Below are 17,631 nucleotides of genomic sequence, written 5' to 3' on the forward strand. Positions count from 1 at the left end.
AAATAAAAAAAGACAATAAAAAATCTGTTTGGTATCTGGAAAAGCAAAAGAGCCTATTCTAACATCAGTAGCTCCAGCTTACAGGGAGCAAAGGTTAAGAATTCAAGGCCCATAGCCTGTAATTTCCCAACCATTCATTTTAAAGGATTGTAAATCATAGAATGGGGGCCCGTGACTTGTCATCCTGCACTCGCTGCGAGTGCCAGTCTGTGCTGATAGCGGCCGATCATAGCATCAACGCTATAAAGAGAATGTCAAGATGGACTGAAAGGAGAGCGGGAAACAAGGAGGTCGATTGCACACTGAAAAAAGTAGAAAAATAAATTCAGCTCGCTCAAACAACAATGCAAATAATTTCCTACAATGCAGCATTTACACATTCCCTCTACATTTATGAATTAATTCCGAATAATTGAGTAAAAATGTTATCTTAAAGAAAAAAATGTACCGCTTAGTAATTAATTACAATATTGCTTCTGGGTGTGAATAATGGTAATGAAGTAACAACAGATTTAGCAGCAACATGCAAAATTCCTAATTAAAAGCTCTGTCAAAAAAAAACATCCGTTTGGCTGCATTCAGTGATAATAGTCTATTGTCCAAGTTATGTTGACAGGAACAAGATGAGGCATGATCACACATTAATATTCTAAAAATGAGTAATGTCAAATGGAAACTAGTAAAAGGAACAGTGTTCACTAAAAATCCTGCTTCAAACAAAAAGTCTTGATCTGTGGTTTAGGAAATTATAACAAAAACAGGAAATGTGAGAATGTGGGTGCACGTCGCCATGCAGATATCAGCCAACAGAAGCTGTACAATCCTTGAATATATAATTATTCAAAGTCTTGTTGGCACTCTGCATACTAACAAGAATCTTCTCTCAACATTAATTATTTTTTATTCATTCATGGGATGTGGGCATTGCTGGCAAGGCCAGCATTTCACAGAATCACAGAATCACAGAAACCCCACAGTGCAGATAGAGGCCATTTCGGCCCATCGAGCCTGCACCGACACATATCCCACCCGATCCCCGTAACCCCACGTATTTAATCCCCCTAACACTAAGGGTCAATTTATCATAGCCAATCATCCTAACCCGCACATCTTTGGACTGTGGGAGGAAACCGGAGCACCCGGAGAAAACCCACGCAAACACGGGGAGAATGTGCAAACTCCACACAGACAGTCACCCGAGGCCGGATTCGAACATTTATTGACCATCCCAAATTGCCCTTGCGAAGGTAGTGGTGAACCGCCTTCTCGAACTGCTGCAGTCCGTCTGGTGAAGGTACTTTCACAGTGCTGTTAGGGAGGGAGTTTCACGAATTTGACCCAGCGACGATGATGGAACGACAATATATTTCCAAGTCAGGATGGTGTGTGACTTGGAGGGGAACTTGGAGGTGATGGTGTTCCCATGCGCTTGCTGCCTTTGTCCCTCTAGGTGGTAGAGGTCGTGGGTTTGAGAGGTGCTGTCGAAGAAGCCTTGGCAAGTTGCTGTAGTGCATCTTGTAGATGGTACACACTGCAGCCATATGGCACCGGTGGTGGAGGGAGTGAATGTTTAAGGTGATGGATGTGATGCCAATTAAGTGGGCTGCTTTGGCAGGCAAGTGGAGGATATGCCATCACACTCCTGACTTGTACCTTGTAGATGGTGGAATGGTTTTGGGGAGTGAGGAAGTGAGTCACTTACCGCAGAATGCCCAGCCTCTAACCTGCTCTTGTAGTCAAATTATTTATGTGGCTGGTCCAGTTAAGTTTCTGGTCAATGGTGACCCCCCAAGGATGCTGATGGTGGGGGATTCAGCAATGGTAATGCCGTTGAATGCCATGGGGGCATGGTTAGACTCTGTCTTGTTGGAGATGGTTATTGCCTGGGCACTTGTGTGGCATGAATGTTACTTGCCACTTATCCGCCCAAGACTGGATGTTGTCCAGGTCTTGCTGCATGCGGGCAAAGACTGCTTCATTATCTGAGGAACTGCGAATGGAATTGAACACTGTGCAATCATCAGCGAACAGCCCCAATTCTGACCTTATGTTGGAGGTACTATCTGGTCAACACTGTAACTTTCATCAAACAGAAGGAATTACATGGAAAATACCATCCCCTTCAAACAAAATATTGTATTAGTGCAATTGAGAGCAAGTCCATTTCTGCCGATCTTGTTTAGTGTCTCTCACATTCCATCTCTATCATTTTATACTTCATTTCTATAGTGTCAGACACTCGCCCTCCTTCATCATTGTTATGCAGCATACAAGGAATGAACTAGCTTCCTTACAACCAGATTTTTAAGACAGATACATGCACATCAACTTAATTTCTACAGGACTACCAATTCTTCGACATTTGGTATAGGCCTCACATGTAAGATTGAGATCTCTTGCCCGCCGCAGCCCCCCACCACCGCCCCCCCCCCCCCCGCCACCTCCTGAAGATGACAATCTTCTGAGTCTGTCGATTATGGTATGAATTCACAACATTTCTCTTACTTTCTCTTGCTGGATGGTTACTGGAGTAATCCTAACTTTCCCAACAACAGTGAAAGTCCACTATTAAAATGATAGGTTTTACACTGCGATGAGATAAAGTCACATGAGGACCAGTGGTGTAGGTGGGGGGAGGGGGTTGTTAAAGCGCCCCCTTTAATTTCTAAGCTTTTTTATTGGACCACTCCTTCTTTCAAAAGAACGTGTCTTAGATCACTTGATAGAACACAGAAACAACGGCTGTTCTTCCAGAGCTAGTCTGTTCCACAACTCAACCAGTGAAAACCGATTTGTTGGCCTTGTACTTCTAAATATTCACTGGGATACGGCAGTGAATAGGAGTGAAATTATTGAAAGGCAAGCGATACATAACTGGTGCTATAGAGTTATGGGGATTAATATTAACCCCCCTCCACGATGGGTAGGAGAGAGGCGGGGGGGGGCATTAAAAATTTAAAATTGCATAACGTGACCCCAATCTTCTCTGTGATATTTTAAAGCAGGTAAATTTCCAGCCTTTGGATAGTTTGCAGGTTATGGAGAGTTAGGAGAAATCTGATAAATTGCACTTTGCTTCCATGTTTTAATTTGTTCCCCAATTTTCTCTGCTCCTCTCCCTGATGTGTTGACTCTTGCTGGGGAACAATTCCATAGACATCTCTGTAACAAACGACCATTCTTGATGCGAGCACAGACAGCTAGTGCCGAGAAGTTTATTTTATCATGCAGGGCATCACTGCCGAGCCTGGTACTTTTCTCATCTGACAGCCACATACAGGCACTTTCAGCAGAGGGCATTGGAATACGGTTAGGAGTAGTACTCCAAGTCAAAGTCAAGTGGTGCCGAGGTCAAATATAGCCTTCCAATTGTTTCCCTGGCTGAGATCAGCGAACAGCACAGACTAGGGATCAAACCCTGGACCATCTGCTCTGCATGGCTAAGTGCTACACTGCTCGATGCTTTTGCCCAATAAGTCATTAAGCCTCAGAGTTTTAAAACATTTATTGAGGTAGTGGAACAGAATTCCGTTTTGTGACTTGCATTAATCAGCCATAAAATTCAGGGTAGATGTGCAGGATTAGAATTTAAAAGCCTCTGAGGATCTGATTGAATCCAAACTCTCCTTTTTTTAAAGTTTTTAATGACATTGACGAATAGCTGTCAATTTCAAAACGAACCCTGTAGCTGAAACAATTTGTTTATCATATGACAAACTTTAAATTAGTGAAGTGATAAATTAGTGCTTATAAATTAACAGATAGAAATCATCATAATAGAAATGACGTAGGAAAAAACTGTAGTAAAGTACCTTTTTAAATAGCATTACGGCTTGCAATCTTGCCAACTGACATTTCCAGAATAGTGTCAAATCCCTCCATGGCCTCGCCCCTCCCTATCTCTGTAACCTCCTCCAGCCCTACAACCTTCCAAGAACTCTAACCCTGGACTCTTGGGCACCCCCCACTCCCTTCACCACAACTCCTGTATTTAAATTTTAACAGAAGCATTAATTCATTTTTTAAAAAGCAGCAGGTTACTTCTTCCATTAACTAGCAGTCAGAGGAATTTCATATGAATACGCAAATGCCCATTTGTACACTAATATTACACAAAGTGATTTTACCCAATGGAAACTAATGGTGATACATTTTTCCACTAATTCAGATGAAGTATATCTGTATAGTGACTAAGCTTGAATTTTAATGCAGCCCTCCCAGTGTGAACAGGGAGTGAGGGTTCCTGCTGCATTCCTGATGCATTCCCGCCCCTTGCCGACTTAAAACAGGCAGGGGAGGGCCGGCCAGCCCAGGCAGGAGGGCCTACTTGATGATGTCATCGTCGTTGTGACACAACTTAACTCAAAAATTCTGGAGGGCTGCATGGGGCTGAAATCCACAGCCAAAAGTGGCGGGAGTCAGTGGAGTGGCCAGAAGAGGCCAAGGTAAGTATTTTAATTTACCTTTTCTGAGGATTCCTTGTGGGACAGAAGGAATGGGAATTCTTGGACCCCCCACTTGCAGCCTCATCTCTCCCTCCCAGTTCCTGCTCCCGCCCATGGCGTCACTCCCTGCGGTTTTGGGTGGGAGACAGCTTTACTACATGTTAATGAGATGCAAGAGTTAAAATGGCCCAGTCCTCGCGTTCAACTCACCGCAGGGGTTTCCCTCCCGCCCTACACACCGCCCACCCCAAGTTAAAATCGGGGCTTCAGTTATCAGCTTTAGTTACTATATTGCTATTCCATAGCTATCATGCCAATGGACCTATCTATCCTCTTATTGCTCTTCACACAACTATAATTGTACCATGGTAATAACAACAACTGGGACATACAGGAACGGGACCAATATCCTCGCGGGAGGGTTTGCTAGTGCTGTTGGGGGGGGTTTAAGCTAGATTGGTAGGGGGATGGGAACCTACGTATAGTCAATAGGGAAGGAAGAAAAACTGGAATTGGAAAACAAAAACATAGAAAGTAAATTGGAAGGACAGAGGAATCAAGGGCTAGGTAGTACAGGAAACTTTGTGTTATCCGGAGGCTAACTGTCCGGAATGTTCGAGCCACCGGCAAGAATCAGGTGCCGTTTTCGTTAGGTTTTTTTTTCTCGTTGCTTTTTTCCTCAACAGTCAAGCTCTGCAAGGTCTGCTGAAGCTGTTGCTAAGCTACAGAGACGCTTGGACTAAGCAACAGGGTTTGTTGACAGGTACGGAGCTCAGAAGCTTCCATATCTTTCAACATTAGCGCTGGAGTGTCCGGCAGTTTTGAGGGAACGGCAACAGCTCGGTCCCGTCGGTGCCGGATAGCACAAAGTTTCCTGTAGTCAACAAGGAGGTTTGCCTGTACTAAATGGAATATACTTCAATGCAAGGAGTATAGCGAACAAGGCAGATGAGCTGAGGGCACAGGTAGATACTTGGGACTATTATATATTATTATAGCTATTACAGAGACGTGGCTGAAAGAGGGGCAGGTATGGCAGCTCAACATTCCTGGTTACAGGATTTTCAGACGGGATAGAGAGGGAGGTAAAAAGGGAGGGGGTATTGATTAAAGAAACTATTGCAGCTGTGAGGAGGGATGATATGTTGGAGGGATCATCAAACGAGGCCATATGGATCGAATTGAAAAACAAAAAAGGAGCGATCACACTGCTGGAAGTGTACTACAGACCCCCAAACAGTGAGAAGGAGATAGAAGAACAAATATGTAGACAAATTTCTGAGAAGTGCAAAAACTATAGGGCAGTAATAGGAGGGGATTTCAACTACCCCAATATTAACTGGGATAAAATTAGTGTGAAGGGTATAGAGGGTGCGGAATTCCTAAAATGCATCCAGGAGAACCTTTTTAGCCAGAATGTAGCAAGCCCAACAAGGGAGGGGGCGGTTCTAGACTTAGTTTTAGGGAATGAAGCTGGGTAGGTAGAAGGTGTATCAGTGAGGGGGCATTTTGGTGCTAGTGACCATAATTCTGTTAGATTTAAAGTAGTTATGGAAAAGGACAAGAATAGACCAGGAATAAAAATTCTAAATTGGGGAAAAGCAAATTTTACTAAGCTCAGAGGGGATTTAGCCATCGTGGACTGGAAACAGCTATTTGAAGGTAAATCAGTGTCAGAGTAGTGGGAGGCATTCAAGGAGGAGATCTGGAGGGCTCAGACCAAATATGTGCCCTTAAAGAAAAAAGTTGGGACTAACAAATCTAGAGCCCCCTGGATGTCTAGAGACATACAGGGTAGGATAAAGAAAAAATGGGAGGCATATGACAGATACCGAGGGCTAAATACTCCAGAATTATAGAAACATAGAAAATAGGAGCAAGAGTAGGCCATTCGGCCCCTCGAGCCTGTTCCGCCATTTAATGAGATCATGGCTGATCATCCAAATTCAGTACCCTGTCCCTGCTTTCTCCCCATATCCCTTGATCCCTTTAGCCTTAAGAAATATATCTAACTCCTTCTTGAATATATTTAATGAATTGGCCTCACTGCCTTCTGTGGTAGAGAATTCCACAGGTTCTCCACTCTCTGAGTGAAGAAATTCCTACTCATCTCAGTCCGAAATGGCTTACCCCTTATCCTTAGACTGTGAGCCCTGGTTCAGGACTCCCCCGCCATCGGGAACATCCTTCCTGCATCTAGTCTGTCCAGTCCTGTTAGAATTTTATAAGTTTCAATGAGATCCCCTCTCATTCTTCTAAACTCTAGCGAATACAAGCCCAATCGACCCAATCTCTCTTCATACGTCATTCCTGCCATCCTAGGTATCAGTCTGGTGAATCTTCGCTGCACTCCCTCCATAGTAAGGACATCCTTCCTCAGATAAGGTGACCAAAACTGCACACAATACTCAAGGTGTGGTCTCACCAAGGCCCTGTACAACTGCAGCAAGACATCCTTGCTCCTGTACTCAAATCGTCTTGCTATGAAGGCCAACATACCATTTGTCTTCTTGACCGCCTGCTGCACCTGCATGCTTACCTTCAGCGTCTGGTGCACAAGGACACCCAATCTCATTGCACTTCCCCTTTTCCCAATCTATTGCCGTTCAGATAATAATCTGCCTTCCTGTTTTTGCCACCAAAGTGGATAACCTCGCATTTATCCACATTATTAGAGGAGTACAGAAAGTACAGGGGTACAATTAAAAAGGATATTAGGAAAGCAAAGAGAGAGCATGAAAAATTCTTGGCAAGTAAAATCAAGGAAAACCCAAAGATGTTTTATAAATATATTAAGAGCAAGAGGAAAACTAAAGGAAGGGTAGGGCCTATTAGAGATCTGTGTGTGGAGGCAGGAGATGTCAGTAGGGTTCTTAATGAATACTTTTCATCTGTTTTCACAAAGGAGAGGGGCGAAGCAGACATTGCTATCAGGGGGGGAGGAGTGTGAAATATTAGATGAAATAAACATAGTGAGAGAGGAAGTATTAAGGGGTTTAGCAGCTTTAAAAGTGGATAAATCCCCAGGCCCGGATGAAATGTATCCCAGGCTGTTAAACGAAGCAAAAGAGGAAATTGCAGAGGCCCTGACCATCATTTTTCAATCCTCTCTGGCTTCAGGTGTGGTGCTGGAGGACTGGAGGACTGCTAATGTGGTACCCTTGTTTAAAAAGGCAGAAAAGGATAGACCGATTAATTACAGGCCAGTCAGCCTAAGCTCGGTGGTGGGAAAATTATTGGAAAGAATTCTGAAGTACAGGATAAATCTTCATTTAGATAAACATGGATTAATCAAGGATAGTCAGTATGGATTTATTAAGGGAAGGTCGTGTCTGACAAACTTGATTGAATTTTTTGAGGAGGTAACAAGGAGGGTAGATGAGGGTAGTGTATTTGATGTAATGTATATGGACTTTAGCAAGGCTTTTGATAAGATTCCACATGGCAGACTGGTCACGAAGTTAAAAGCCCATGGGATCCAGGGCAAAGTGTCAAGTTGGATTCAAAACTGGCTCAGAGACAGGAAGAAGAGGGTAATGCTTGATGGGTGTTTTTGTGACTGGAAGGCTGTTTCCAGTGGGGTTCTGCAGGGCTCAGTACTAGGTCCCTTGCTTTTTGTGGTATATATCAATGATCTAGACTTGAATATAGGGGGTATGATTAAAAAGTTTGCAGATGATTCTAAAATCGGCTGTGTGGTTGATACTGAAGAAGGAAGCTGTAGACTGCAGGAAGATATCAATAAATTGGTCAGGTGGGCAGAACAGTGGCAAATGGAATTCAATCCGGAGAAGTGTGAGGTAATGCATTTGGGGAGGGCTAACAAGGAAAGGGAATAAACATTAAATGGTTGGTAGGACACTGAGTAGTGTAGAGGAACAAAGGGACCTTGGAGTGCATGTCCACAGATCCCTGAAGGTAGCAGGCCAGGTAGATAAGGTGGTTAAGAAGGCATACGGAATGCTTGCCTTTATTAGCCGTGGCACAGAATACAAGAGCAGGGGGGTTATGCTTCAACTGTATAAAACACTAGTTAGGCCTCAGCTAGAATACTGCGTGCAGTTCTGGTCACCACATTACAGGAAAGATGTGATTGCACTAGAGAGGATATAAAGGAGATGTACAAGGATGTTGCCCGGAGTAGAGAATCTTAGCTATGAGGAAAGACTGGATAGGCTGGGACTGTTTTCCTTGGAGCAGAGGAGGCTGAGGGGAGACCTTATTGAGGTGTATAAAATTATGAGGGGCCTAGATAAAATGGATAGAAAGGACCTATTTCCCTTAGCAGAGGGGTCAAAAACCAGGGGGCACAGATTTAAAGTAATTGGTGGAAGGTTTAGAGGGGATTTGAGGGGAAATTTCTTCACCCAGAGGGTTGTGGGGGTCTGGAACTCACTGCCTGAAAGGGTGGTAGAGGCAGGAACCCTAACCACATATAAAAAGTACTTGGATGTGCACTTGGGATGCTCTAACCTGCAGGGCTACGGACCAAGAGCTGGGAAGTGGGATTAGGCTGGATAGCTCTTTGTTGGCCGGCGTGGACACGATGGGCCGAAATGGCCTCCTTCCGTGCTGTAACTTTCTATGATTCTATGCGAGTTATCACATTGTTTGAACCCTAGTGTGATCTTATGTTATTACAGAATTTGTTTAAATCTTAATACGTATGGTTTCTTTAAATGAGCAAACAGCAGCATTGAAGAACAAACTCTGCTATGTTGCTAAGCCAATCCAGTCAAACAGAAGAACTAAAAGTTGGGAAAAGTTGATCTGTGAATAGTGCAGTGGCAAAAGCAAAGCTATAGGAAACAAAATTATTTCTCCTACTAGTACTGTTTTGGAATTGAGGATAAAGCCAAATAAAGTCTTGTCTGGGTGTGGGACCCAAAAATATACTGGGGAGCACACCTCATGTACCAGCCTATGCTGCAGGGTAGGTGGAGATGCTCCAGCAGCAGATGGCACAGATCTACATCTGACTTTCTGCTGACTTGGACACTAGGAAGACAGTTCCTTATGATTGTTGCCAGGTAGGTATGACCAATAAAGTTGGTGACATCTTGGCAGGGGTGGCCAATCGGGCTGTGCTGGCTGATGATCACCCTGGCATGCAGTACCACATAAATCATGACATACTGTGGATGGGGTGCTTCTGGAGAACAATCCAACTGTATGGTCAATGAGGCATAGTGCTGCCGTCAAGTCTACAGTTCCAGCTTCCTTTGGGAACAGGAGTCTCTACATGCATTAATCATCTCTGAGGCCTGGTAACCTCTGTCTGCAGATGTGGGTAAGCGGGTACTGCCGAATAGGCACAGAGTATCTTTTGTGCAGCCTGACCTTCCCGGCATCCCTTTACTCGTCCTCCTTTTCTTCCAAGGATGTCACATAGAGGGATTCCCATTTGGTGCCACTGAAGCTGCTGGGGGTATATAAATTACACCAAGTACCGGCCAGAAAAGAAAAGAAAATCCGTGCAGAAATGGCACTGAATGAGTCTTACACCAGCAAAACTGGACATCCATTAGAGAAGTCATTTGCACCTGGTGATGAGCTGACATGGTGGCCAGAAAATTATGCGAAAGACATAATTACGTAACTTCTTTGTCATGATATTATGAAGTTCCCACCTGTTTCCAGAATGACAGGTCATCATCCTTTTATCTGTGCCATTGTGTCCCATGAACTGGTGCATGGGGGTGCTAACAACATGAAAGTCAGCCCACCAAAGTTGAAAGCTACGCAAGCAAGATCTAATTTGTGACAATGGTTTCTTTAATAACCTTGCATTTTGGATTCGGTGAACAGTAAGGTAGGTCTACATCTTCACCACATTTTCAGTCAATGGAATGAAAATCCGTCAGGTTCTATAAAGGGTGTGCAATCTGCCCCGCTAGATTAGGCCCAGGCGGTGAACATAGAAATCAACCCCAGTGCATTTACAGGCAAACAAAACTATTAGAACAAGAATATAGGTATTAGTTTATCTAGTAACATTTTACTCTGTGTCTATATTTCAGCTGAAGTATAGTTGATAGCAAATCTTTGTGCACCTACCTGCACACTAGTCAGGGTTGTATACTGGTAAGCCTTTATTGCAAGGTAATTGGCTTCTATATCTATTACTCCCAAGATCATGTACTTCCACCATCTTCTTTTTAGTATTGCCAACAGATTCTCTTCCCCTGTGCAAAAAAAAAGACGACCAGGTTACAAGCTCAACCAGTCACTATGAAGAAATTGTTGTATTAAAAAGTATTTGGTTGAAAAGTAAGGATGCGTTGATCCTGCAAAATGAGGGCATAGTTTTCTCTGTTCATTAACATTAATGGTAGCAAAGAAGTTGGTGTGAATATAACCAGGGTGTCTGCAATTTTCTTGTCTATGCTCACAACAGACCAGGTACCTTGCCATGGGCGAGGGGTTGGAAAATATATCCTTGTATATTAAAGAGGCCAATTTTTCTCTTTCTTTGCTATCATATTTTTGCATTTAGATTTGTGGAAGCATATCATAGTATTAAACTGATTAAACTGACATATATAAATAACAGCACAAAATGAAAATATTAAAATATTTGAACATTCATGGCACTCAGCAGTATCAAGTGTCACTGATTTTGGGTATTTGTCCTTGCTTTTTCAAACCCAAATTTTAAGTTTGCAGATTGAGAGTATGCAAGTCATGATCAGGAGAAGAGGAGAAAGAGAGAACATTGGAAGAATTGAAAAAAAATACACCCAGCAAGGAGATTATAAACATAATAATGGCCCAGAAATTCGGGTCGGGGGCTTCCCGTGGGTGTAAGCCCCTGACCTGCACTTACCTAGCGCGCCGGCCGTTGTGCTGTGGGCCCGTGTGGAATTCCGATCCTGGGCCTGCTCCAACTGCCGGTGCACAGTACTTGCATATCCCAGGGACGCAGTTAGTTCGATGCGTCCCCTGGGATCACGTGGGCCATGGAGAGCCAATCGGAACAGGGAATGCTCCATTCATAAGTTTGACAGGAAGAGCTGTCAAAACTTATAAATACTACGGGCCCCAAAACATCACTAAATCGTCAAATAATTTTTTTTAAAACATCACATTTTTTAAATAAACTATAAATTACATGAAATAACTATATTTTAAACAATAATTTAAATTTTTGAAAAAAATAATTTTATTTTCTAACAGTGCTAAAAATAAACTTACCTTTCTTTAAAGTATTTAAAAATAATAAACCTGTGGAAAAAATGTTTTAATTTTAATTAATTCACCACTTACCTTGTAAAAAGCAGGCCTTACGCCTGCTTTTTAAATGTGTAAATTCTGCAGACTTACCCTCCCGGGAAAACCTGCAAAAAAAAACTAAGTTCGATGCGCATGCGCAGCCTCTCCTGCGCACGCGTTCGAACTCTGAACCCCTTCTTTCAGGGGAACGGAAGTGCCGGTTTCCCGCACATGCGCAGTGCATGCAGGAAACCGGCACTTCCATTGGGCCTACGGGTGAGTACCCCGTGTGTACTCACCCGTGGAGACCTGAATTTCTGGGCCAATATAATAGCAAAATACTGCGGATGCTGGAAATCTGAAATAACAGCACTCAGCAGGTCAGGCAGCATCGAGGAGAGAGAAACAGATTCAATGTTTTGAGTCGGGGACCCTTCATCAGAACTGGAAAAGTTTAGAGAGGAGAGATTTTTAAGCAGGGGCATGGATCAGGGGAAAAAAGAACAAAGGGAAGGTCTGTGACAGGCTGGAAGGCAGGAGAGATTGACTGACAAAAGAGATGATGGTGCAAGGCATAAAGAGAGGTAATGGGACAAGTTAAGAAACAAAAGATGACTCTAGATGAGGTGTGAATGATAATGGCAGCATTATTAACAGCTACCATGTGAGAAAACAAGAAAAAATAAATAAAAATAAAGAAATACAGGGGCCGAGGTTATAGTCTGAAATTGTTGAACTCAATGTTGCGTCCAGAAGGCTGTAAAGTGCCTAATAGAAAGATGAGGTGCTGTTCATCGAGCTTATGTTGAGCTCCGTTGGAACAGTGTAAGAGGCCGAGGTCAGAGAGATCAGAGTGGGAGTGGAGGGGAGAATTAAAGTAACAGGCGACCGGAAGCTCGGGGTCATACTTGCGGACCGAACGGAGGTGTTCCGCAAATCGGTCACCCAATCTGCGTTTGGTCTCCCCAGTGTAGAGGAGACTGCATCGTGAGCAGCAAATACAGTATATTAAATTGTAAGAAGTACAAATAAATCATTGTTTTACCTGGAAGGATTGTTTAGGGCCCTGGATGGTGGGAAGGGAGGAGGTAAAAGGGTAGGTGTTGCATCTCCTGCGCTTGCATGGGAAGGTGTTGGGCGAAGGGGAAGGGGTGTTGGGGGTGATAGAGGAGTGGACCAGAATGTCGTGGCGGGAGCAGTCCCTTCGGAATGCTGAAAGGGGGAGGGTGGGGAAGATGTGTTTCGTGGTGGGATCACGCTGGAGATGGCAATTATAAACATAATTGTTTTTATTTATCTTTTAAAACTTCAATTAGATCTCAAAACTTAATTTTTAATTTACAGCTGCACAATTCGGAGCTCCAGGCTATTGCACTGTGCTGCCTATACATGTAATAATCCCATGAGTTTTAGATGCTATTGTTCAGCTTGATTTTTATCTAATCCTCACATTTTATTTCTTTTGGATCCGACATTGATCGGTTTAAAGTGCCAACATCTCACTTGCTCTCAGTCTACCTGTTCAATTTCAAGTCAATTTCATGAATTCAGGATCAACTTGCTAATGACCTTTGCGTCAACTAGATGGGCTATTTGTTCCTTCTGTAAATACATATTGCAATGAAATTTGGATAATCTTTCAAATAAAAAGGAGTTGGAAATAACTACATAAATTCTAATAAGATTAAAGTCATTTTAAATGCTTTCTCCTTTGTAAAAATACATCATGGAAAAGATTTCCAATACTATATGTTAATATTGAAAAATTGCTTATACAGAAAATACTTTTATTTAATAAAAAGACTTTTATGTCTGAAAAACCATGCCACGATTGTTACCTACTAGCTTTAAGTTGTACTTACAACATTTTTTAAAATTTCTAAGATGGTCCAAGTAATGCTAAAAATGTAAATAATTAAAATTGACATGCAAATTCAACAACCCATTTTTGTTGGTCCATTAGGTTATTTTAAAGACACATTACAAGAAAAACAGGAAGTGCACATGGGGCAGGAATTGCAAGGCTTTGCTGTCAGCGTAGTAGGGGGTAGGAAATATGTCTACAACAATGCAATCAAGAAGTCTGCGTCCCATGTTTGCATCTACCAAGGCTCTGCACTGGCAATGAAACCTCACAATTTCTACCCTAATGGGCCATTTGTTATACCTAAAATGGCAGCAGATTGTAATTCAACCACAATTATTTCAATAAAAGACCTGTGTTTATGAAGTATCTTATGTATTTTTAGAAACATTTCATCTCAAAGCAGTTCACATATGATGAATTACTTTAAAGTGCAGAGACTGCTGTTATGTAAACAATTACCATATATACCAACCAGGAATACTAGCAAAGGCCAACCAACAGCTTGAGTTGACACAGCCTCACAAAGCTGACACCTCAAGAGTTGCCCTTGGTGTGTGTGTGTGCTAATATGGTGTGTGAAGACAAAGGGGGTAATTTGCATCATCATGTTGGACACTTCCAGTAGCTCCTGTGGTGGCTCCTATGGGAAAATGCCTGGGACATTGGAGACTGTTAGCAGATCTGATTTCCCCAACAGAAATGAAAATGTAGACAGCGATTAATGAATGATTAATAATCAGTCTGTTCTCATACCCAACTCTATTTAAGATTTATTGAAACTGCATACATTTTCCCAGAAATTTCCTCCAGTACTTTAAGACAAATAGGATGATAGGCAAGGTAGAGTCAAGAGAAAAACAAGACATTTCCTTTTTAAAGGGAGTAGATATTACATTTCTTAATTAATAGGTATGTTTAAACAAGACTTTGATGCACATTAAAGGTGTGATTTGAGTCATAACTTGAGCTGAGCATTCACAGCTTGTCTCTCTTAGCCTCATGTGTTTTTAATGTATCTGTAGCCGCAAGGAAGTTAGACAGACATCTATTTATGATGCAGTTTCTTCCCACATGGTTCTATAAGTGACTCATATCTGCAAGCAAACATGGCAAAATTACATTTAGACATTGCTAACTGTTCGGAGATGCTTGCGGCTACTTTGGAGTGTGAGTCTCATAAGCTCAACTGCTGCTATCAGAGGATGTCAGACTATTGCTCTAGAACTAGTCTGTTCTGTGGGCTGTGAAAGAAAGATCTTTCCAACTAATAAAAGTCATAGTTAATTATGCAATGGTAAACATTCAATGTGGGGCTACTTTCAAGACTGATTTTCTTTTCAATAGCTTTTTATTTGCTTAATTTATTCAGGTGTGATGAGCAGGGCTAGTTTCTTATCAACTCAATTCACAGAAGTAGCTTCGGCAATGCTCCAAAAACACCTTTCCTAATTTGTCATGTGCCTCACTTATGTTTACTGGGTGACTCATTGGCTCTGCAAATATAAGTATATTTTAAAACTGACATGTCAAGAAAGGAAATTAAGCAGGAAGTACATCATTGGCCGTTAGTGCAGAGTAGTCAACACTGGGCAAATCCTAGGTGTGGGATTGGCAACTGTGAATTTATAGTCACATGCCTGAGATGCCAGCTCAAGGTGAAAACATAAAGATGTTTAGAAACAGAAAGCTCCATCCATTACATAGGATAGGACTCAGTCATGGCTCGGTGGTAGCACTCTCGCCGCCGAGTCAGAAGATTGTGCGTTCAAGCCCTACTACAGATACTCGCGCATTAAATCTAGGCTGACACTCCAGCGCAGTAGTGAGGGAGTGCTGCTCTGTCAGGTGGACAAAACCGAACACATCTGCCCTCTCAGGTGGACGTAAAAGATCCCATGGCATTATTCAAAGAAGAGCAGAGGAGTTCTCCCCAGTATCCTGGCCAATATTTATCCTTCAGCCAACATCACTAAAAAAAAACATATTATTCGGTCATTATCACACTGCAGCTTGTGGGATCTTGCGGTGTGCAAATTGGCTGCCACATTCCAATAGCTTTAAAGTGCTTTGGGATGACCTGAGGTTGTGAAACACACTATACAAATGCAGAATAAATGACAACTTTTTTTTACAGTGGTCTTTGAAACAAATTCACTAACCTTTCACCAATGATGCAAATGTTCTCAGTCAATGAATTTTTAAATTATCAAGTTACATCTGATAACTACAAGGTGAAATTAACTAGCATTGGGAGGCCATTGAGGCTCTGTGCGGACATGGAGCTTTGCTTTACACAGCTGCATAATAATATGAGCAGGCAGTGACACCATGGCTGCCACTTGCAGTGCAGTGAAAATCCAGACGACACTGTATCCTTCAGTGCAGGACAAAAGTGGCAATAATATATATTTCTTTTCTATGATTCTTGCAGATAATCAAGCAAACCTCCAAAAGACAAATTTAATCTTACAACCCACAACATCCATGTCTGGCCAGCTGCACTGCACTTGTCCATGATTACAGCAACACCAAAGCCATTGTGTGCTGTGCTGCGCCTCGTCACCTCCCCTCCCCACATTATCTCACCGTCCACTACCAAGAAAGAAGAGACAAAGAAGCAGCAAAGAGAGGCTCACAGCAGTAGAGAGATAGAAACAGAAGCAACAACACAAAGCTAGCGGAGACAGGCAAGAGAGAGACTATATGCTCTGATTTATTATGAGCAACGACATGGGAGATCCATTTGTTAGTTACACTGAAAACAATTTCATCCCATAAATTGGGTAAAGTCCAAGATGGGGCAGATTGTATGATTGGCAGATTATGCAGACTGATGAGTTGAATCCTATTCATTTATCTCGATTAAGTATGATTATAAGATTTGGATGAATTGTCATATGTTACACATGAAAGATATTGCATACTGTCATTAGGGCCTGGCACAATTTACAATCAGATTTTTAGCCCAATTCTCCTGATCTCTGCTGTTGCCATATCGCTCCCTTCTTGCTCAGCCCATCTGAATGGACTTCTACATGGATCATATAAAAAACTATACCTTATCATGCCACTGTTTGCGAACCTCTGCCATTGCTCCAAAAAAGGTGTTTCACATGATGGGGGCGAGGGAGGGGGGATAAATGGAGAATTCAGACATACGGGGGGTGGGGGAAGAGTTCAGGGGGCGGGTTTGGAGGCGGGACATCCGACAAAATCGCAAAGATTGACAGCGGGTCGGAAACCCGCTGTCAACCCGCCTCCAATCAATCTTCCCAAGTGTCGGGTCCTTGATTTGAGCATGGACCCAACACCTAGCAGCGAGGAGTGGATTATAGGCACTTAACTGCTTGTTAACAGGCAGTTAAGAGGCTTTTTGCAATTTTGACAGGTCTGCTGCGGGCTTCCTGACGTCTGGACACCACGCCAGGTAAGTGTGTTGTGAGTCTGCTGTAATGTTTATGCATTGATGACAGCTGCAGAAGTGGTGTGAAGGATCCAATGGTGCACTGGTGCGTTTCAGAGGTAAGAAAATGTTGGGAAAATTATTTTTAATGCATTTACACTTTTCTGTAGGTGACAAGTTTTGGATTGTGTGTGTAGTCCCACCTCATTGGGAGAACCTCTCTCACCAGTGACAGATCGCTTCTGTAACCTCACCTGCAGCTGCCATCTGTTCTAGCCTAAGGGGGGAGTCACTGGAGAGCCTGGGTGCAATGCTGACAAACACTGAAAAATCAGCTGTCAAAAAAGATTATGCGTGGCCCCTTTAAGAAAACCAGCAGATGACGCATCATCATCTGACACCAGCTTCCTCTTAATTGGCAGGCAAGCCCGCAGGGCAGGCTTAACAAGGCCAAATGACGCAAAATCACATCTGTGCGTCTGGTGTCATTGGGGGTGGGACTGGATCCCGGAAGGCAGCTGTCCCACCCCCAAGCCGCATCGATAGGAAAAATCGCGGCCAAAGAGTCCAGATACATAGAAAAAGAGTGAAGTTCAGACCCACAAGGGGAGAAAAAGAGAGAAGGATAGAGAGAGAGAAAGAGATGCAGAGGGAGAAACAGAGATACAGAGAGAGAGGCAAATACAGGGAAAAGGACAAGCAAA

The 17,631-nt window shown here is 42.8% G+C and overlaps 1 protein-coding gene across 1 annotated transcript in view; it reads right to left on the reverse strand.

Moving 5' to 3' along the window:
* The window catches only part of slc35f1 (solute carrier family 35 member F1), a 522,812-nt gene that overhangs the window by 173,677 nt on the left and 331,504 nt on the right, over window positions 1-17,631 (reverse strand). Inside the window, exon 3 of the mRNA XM_085997332.1 lies at window positions 10,503-10,630. Within this exon, the coding sequence (XP_085853458.1) occupies window positions 10,503-10,630 (128 nt within the window). The remainder of the gene's footprint in view (window positions 1-10,502; window positions 10,631-17,631) is intronic.

Source organism: Somniosus microcephalus, chromosome 9 (assembly GCF_052327205.1).
Source record: "Somniosus microcephalus isolate GS21.2 chromosome 9, FLI_Smic_1.0, whole genome shotgun sequence".
NCBI classification, from domain to species: Eukaryota; Metazoa; Chordata; class Chondrichthyes; order Squaliformes; family Somniosidae; genus Somniosus; species Somniosus microcephalus.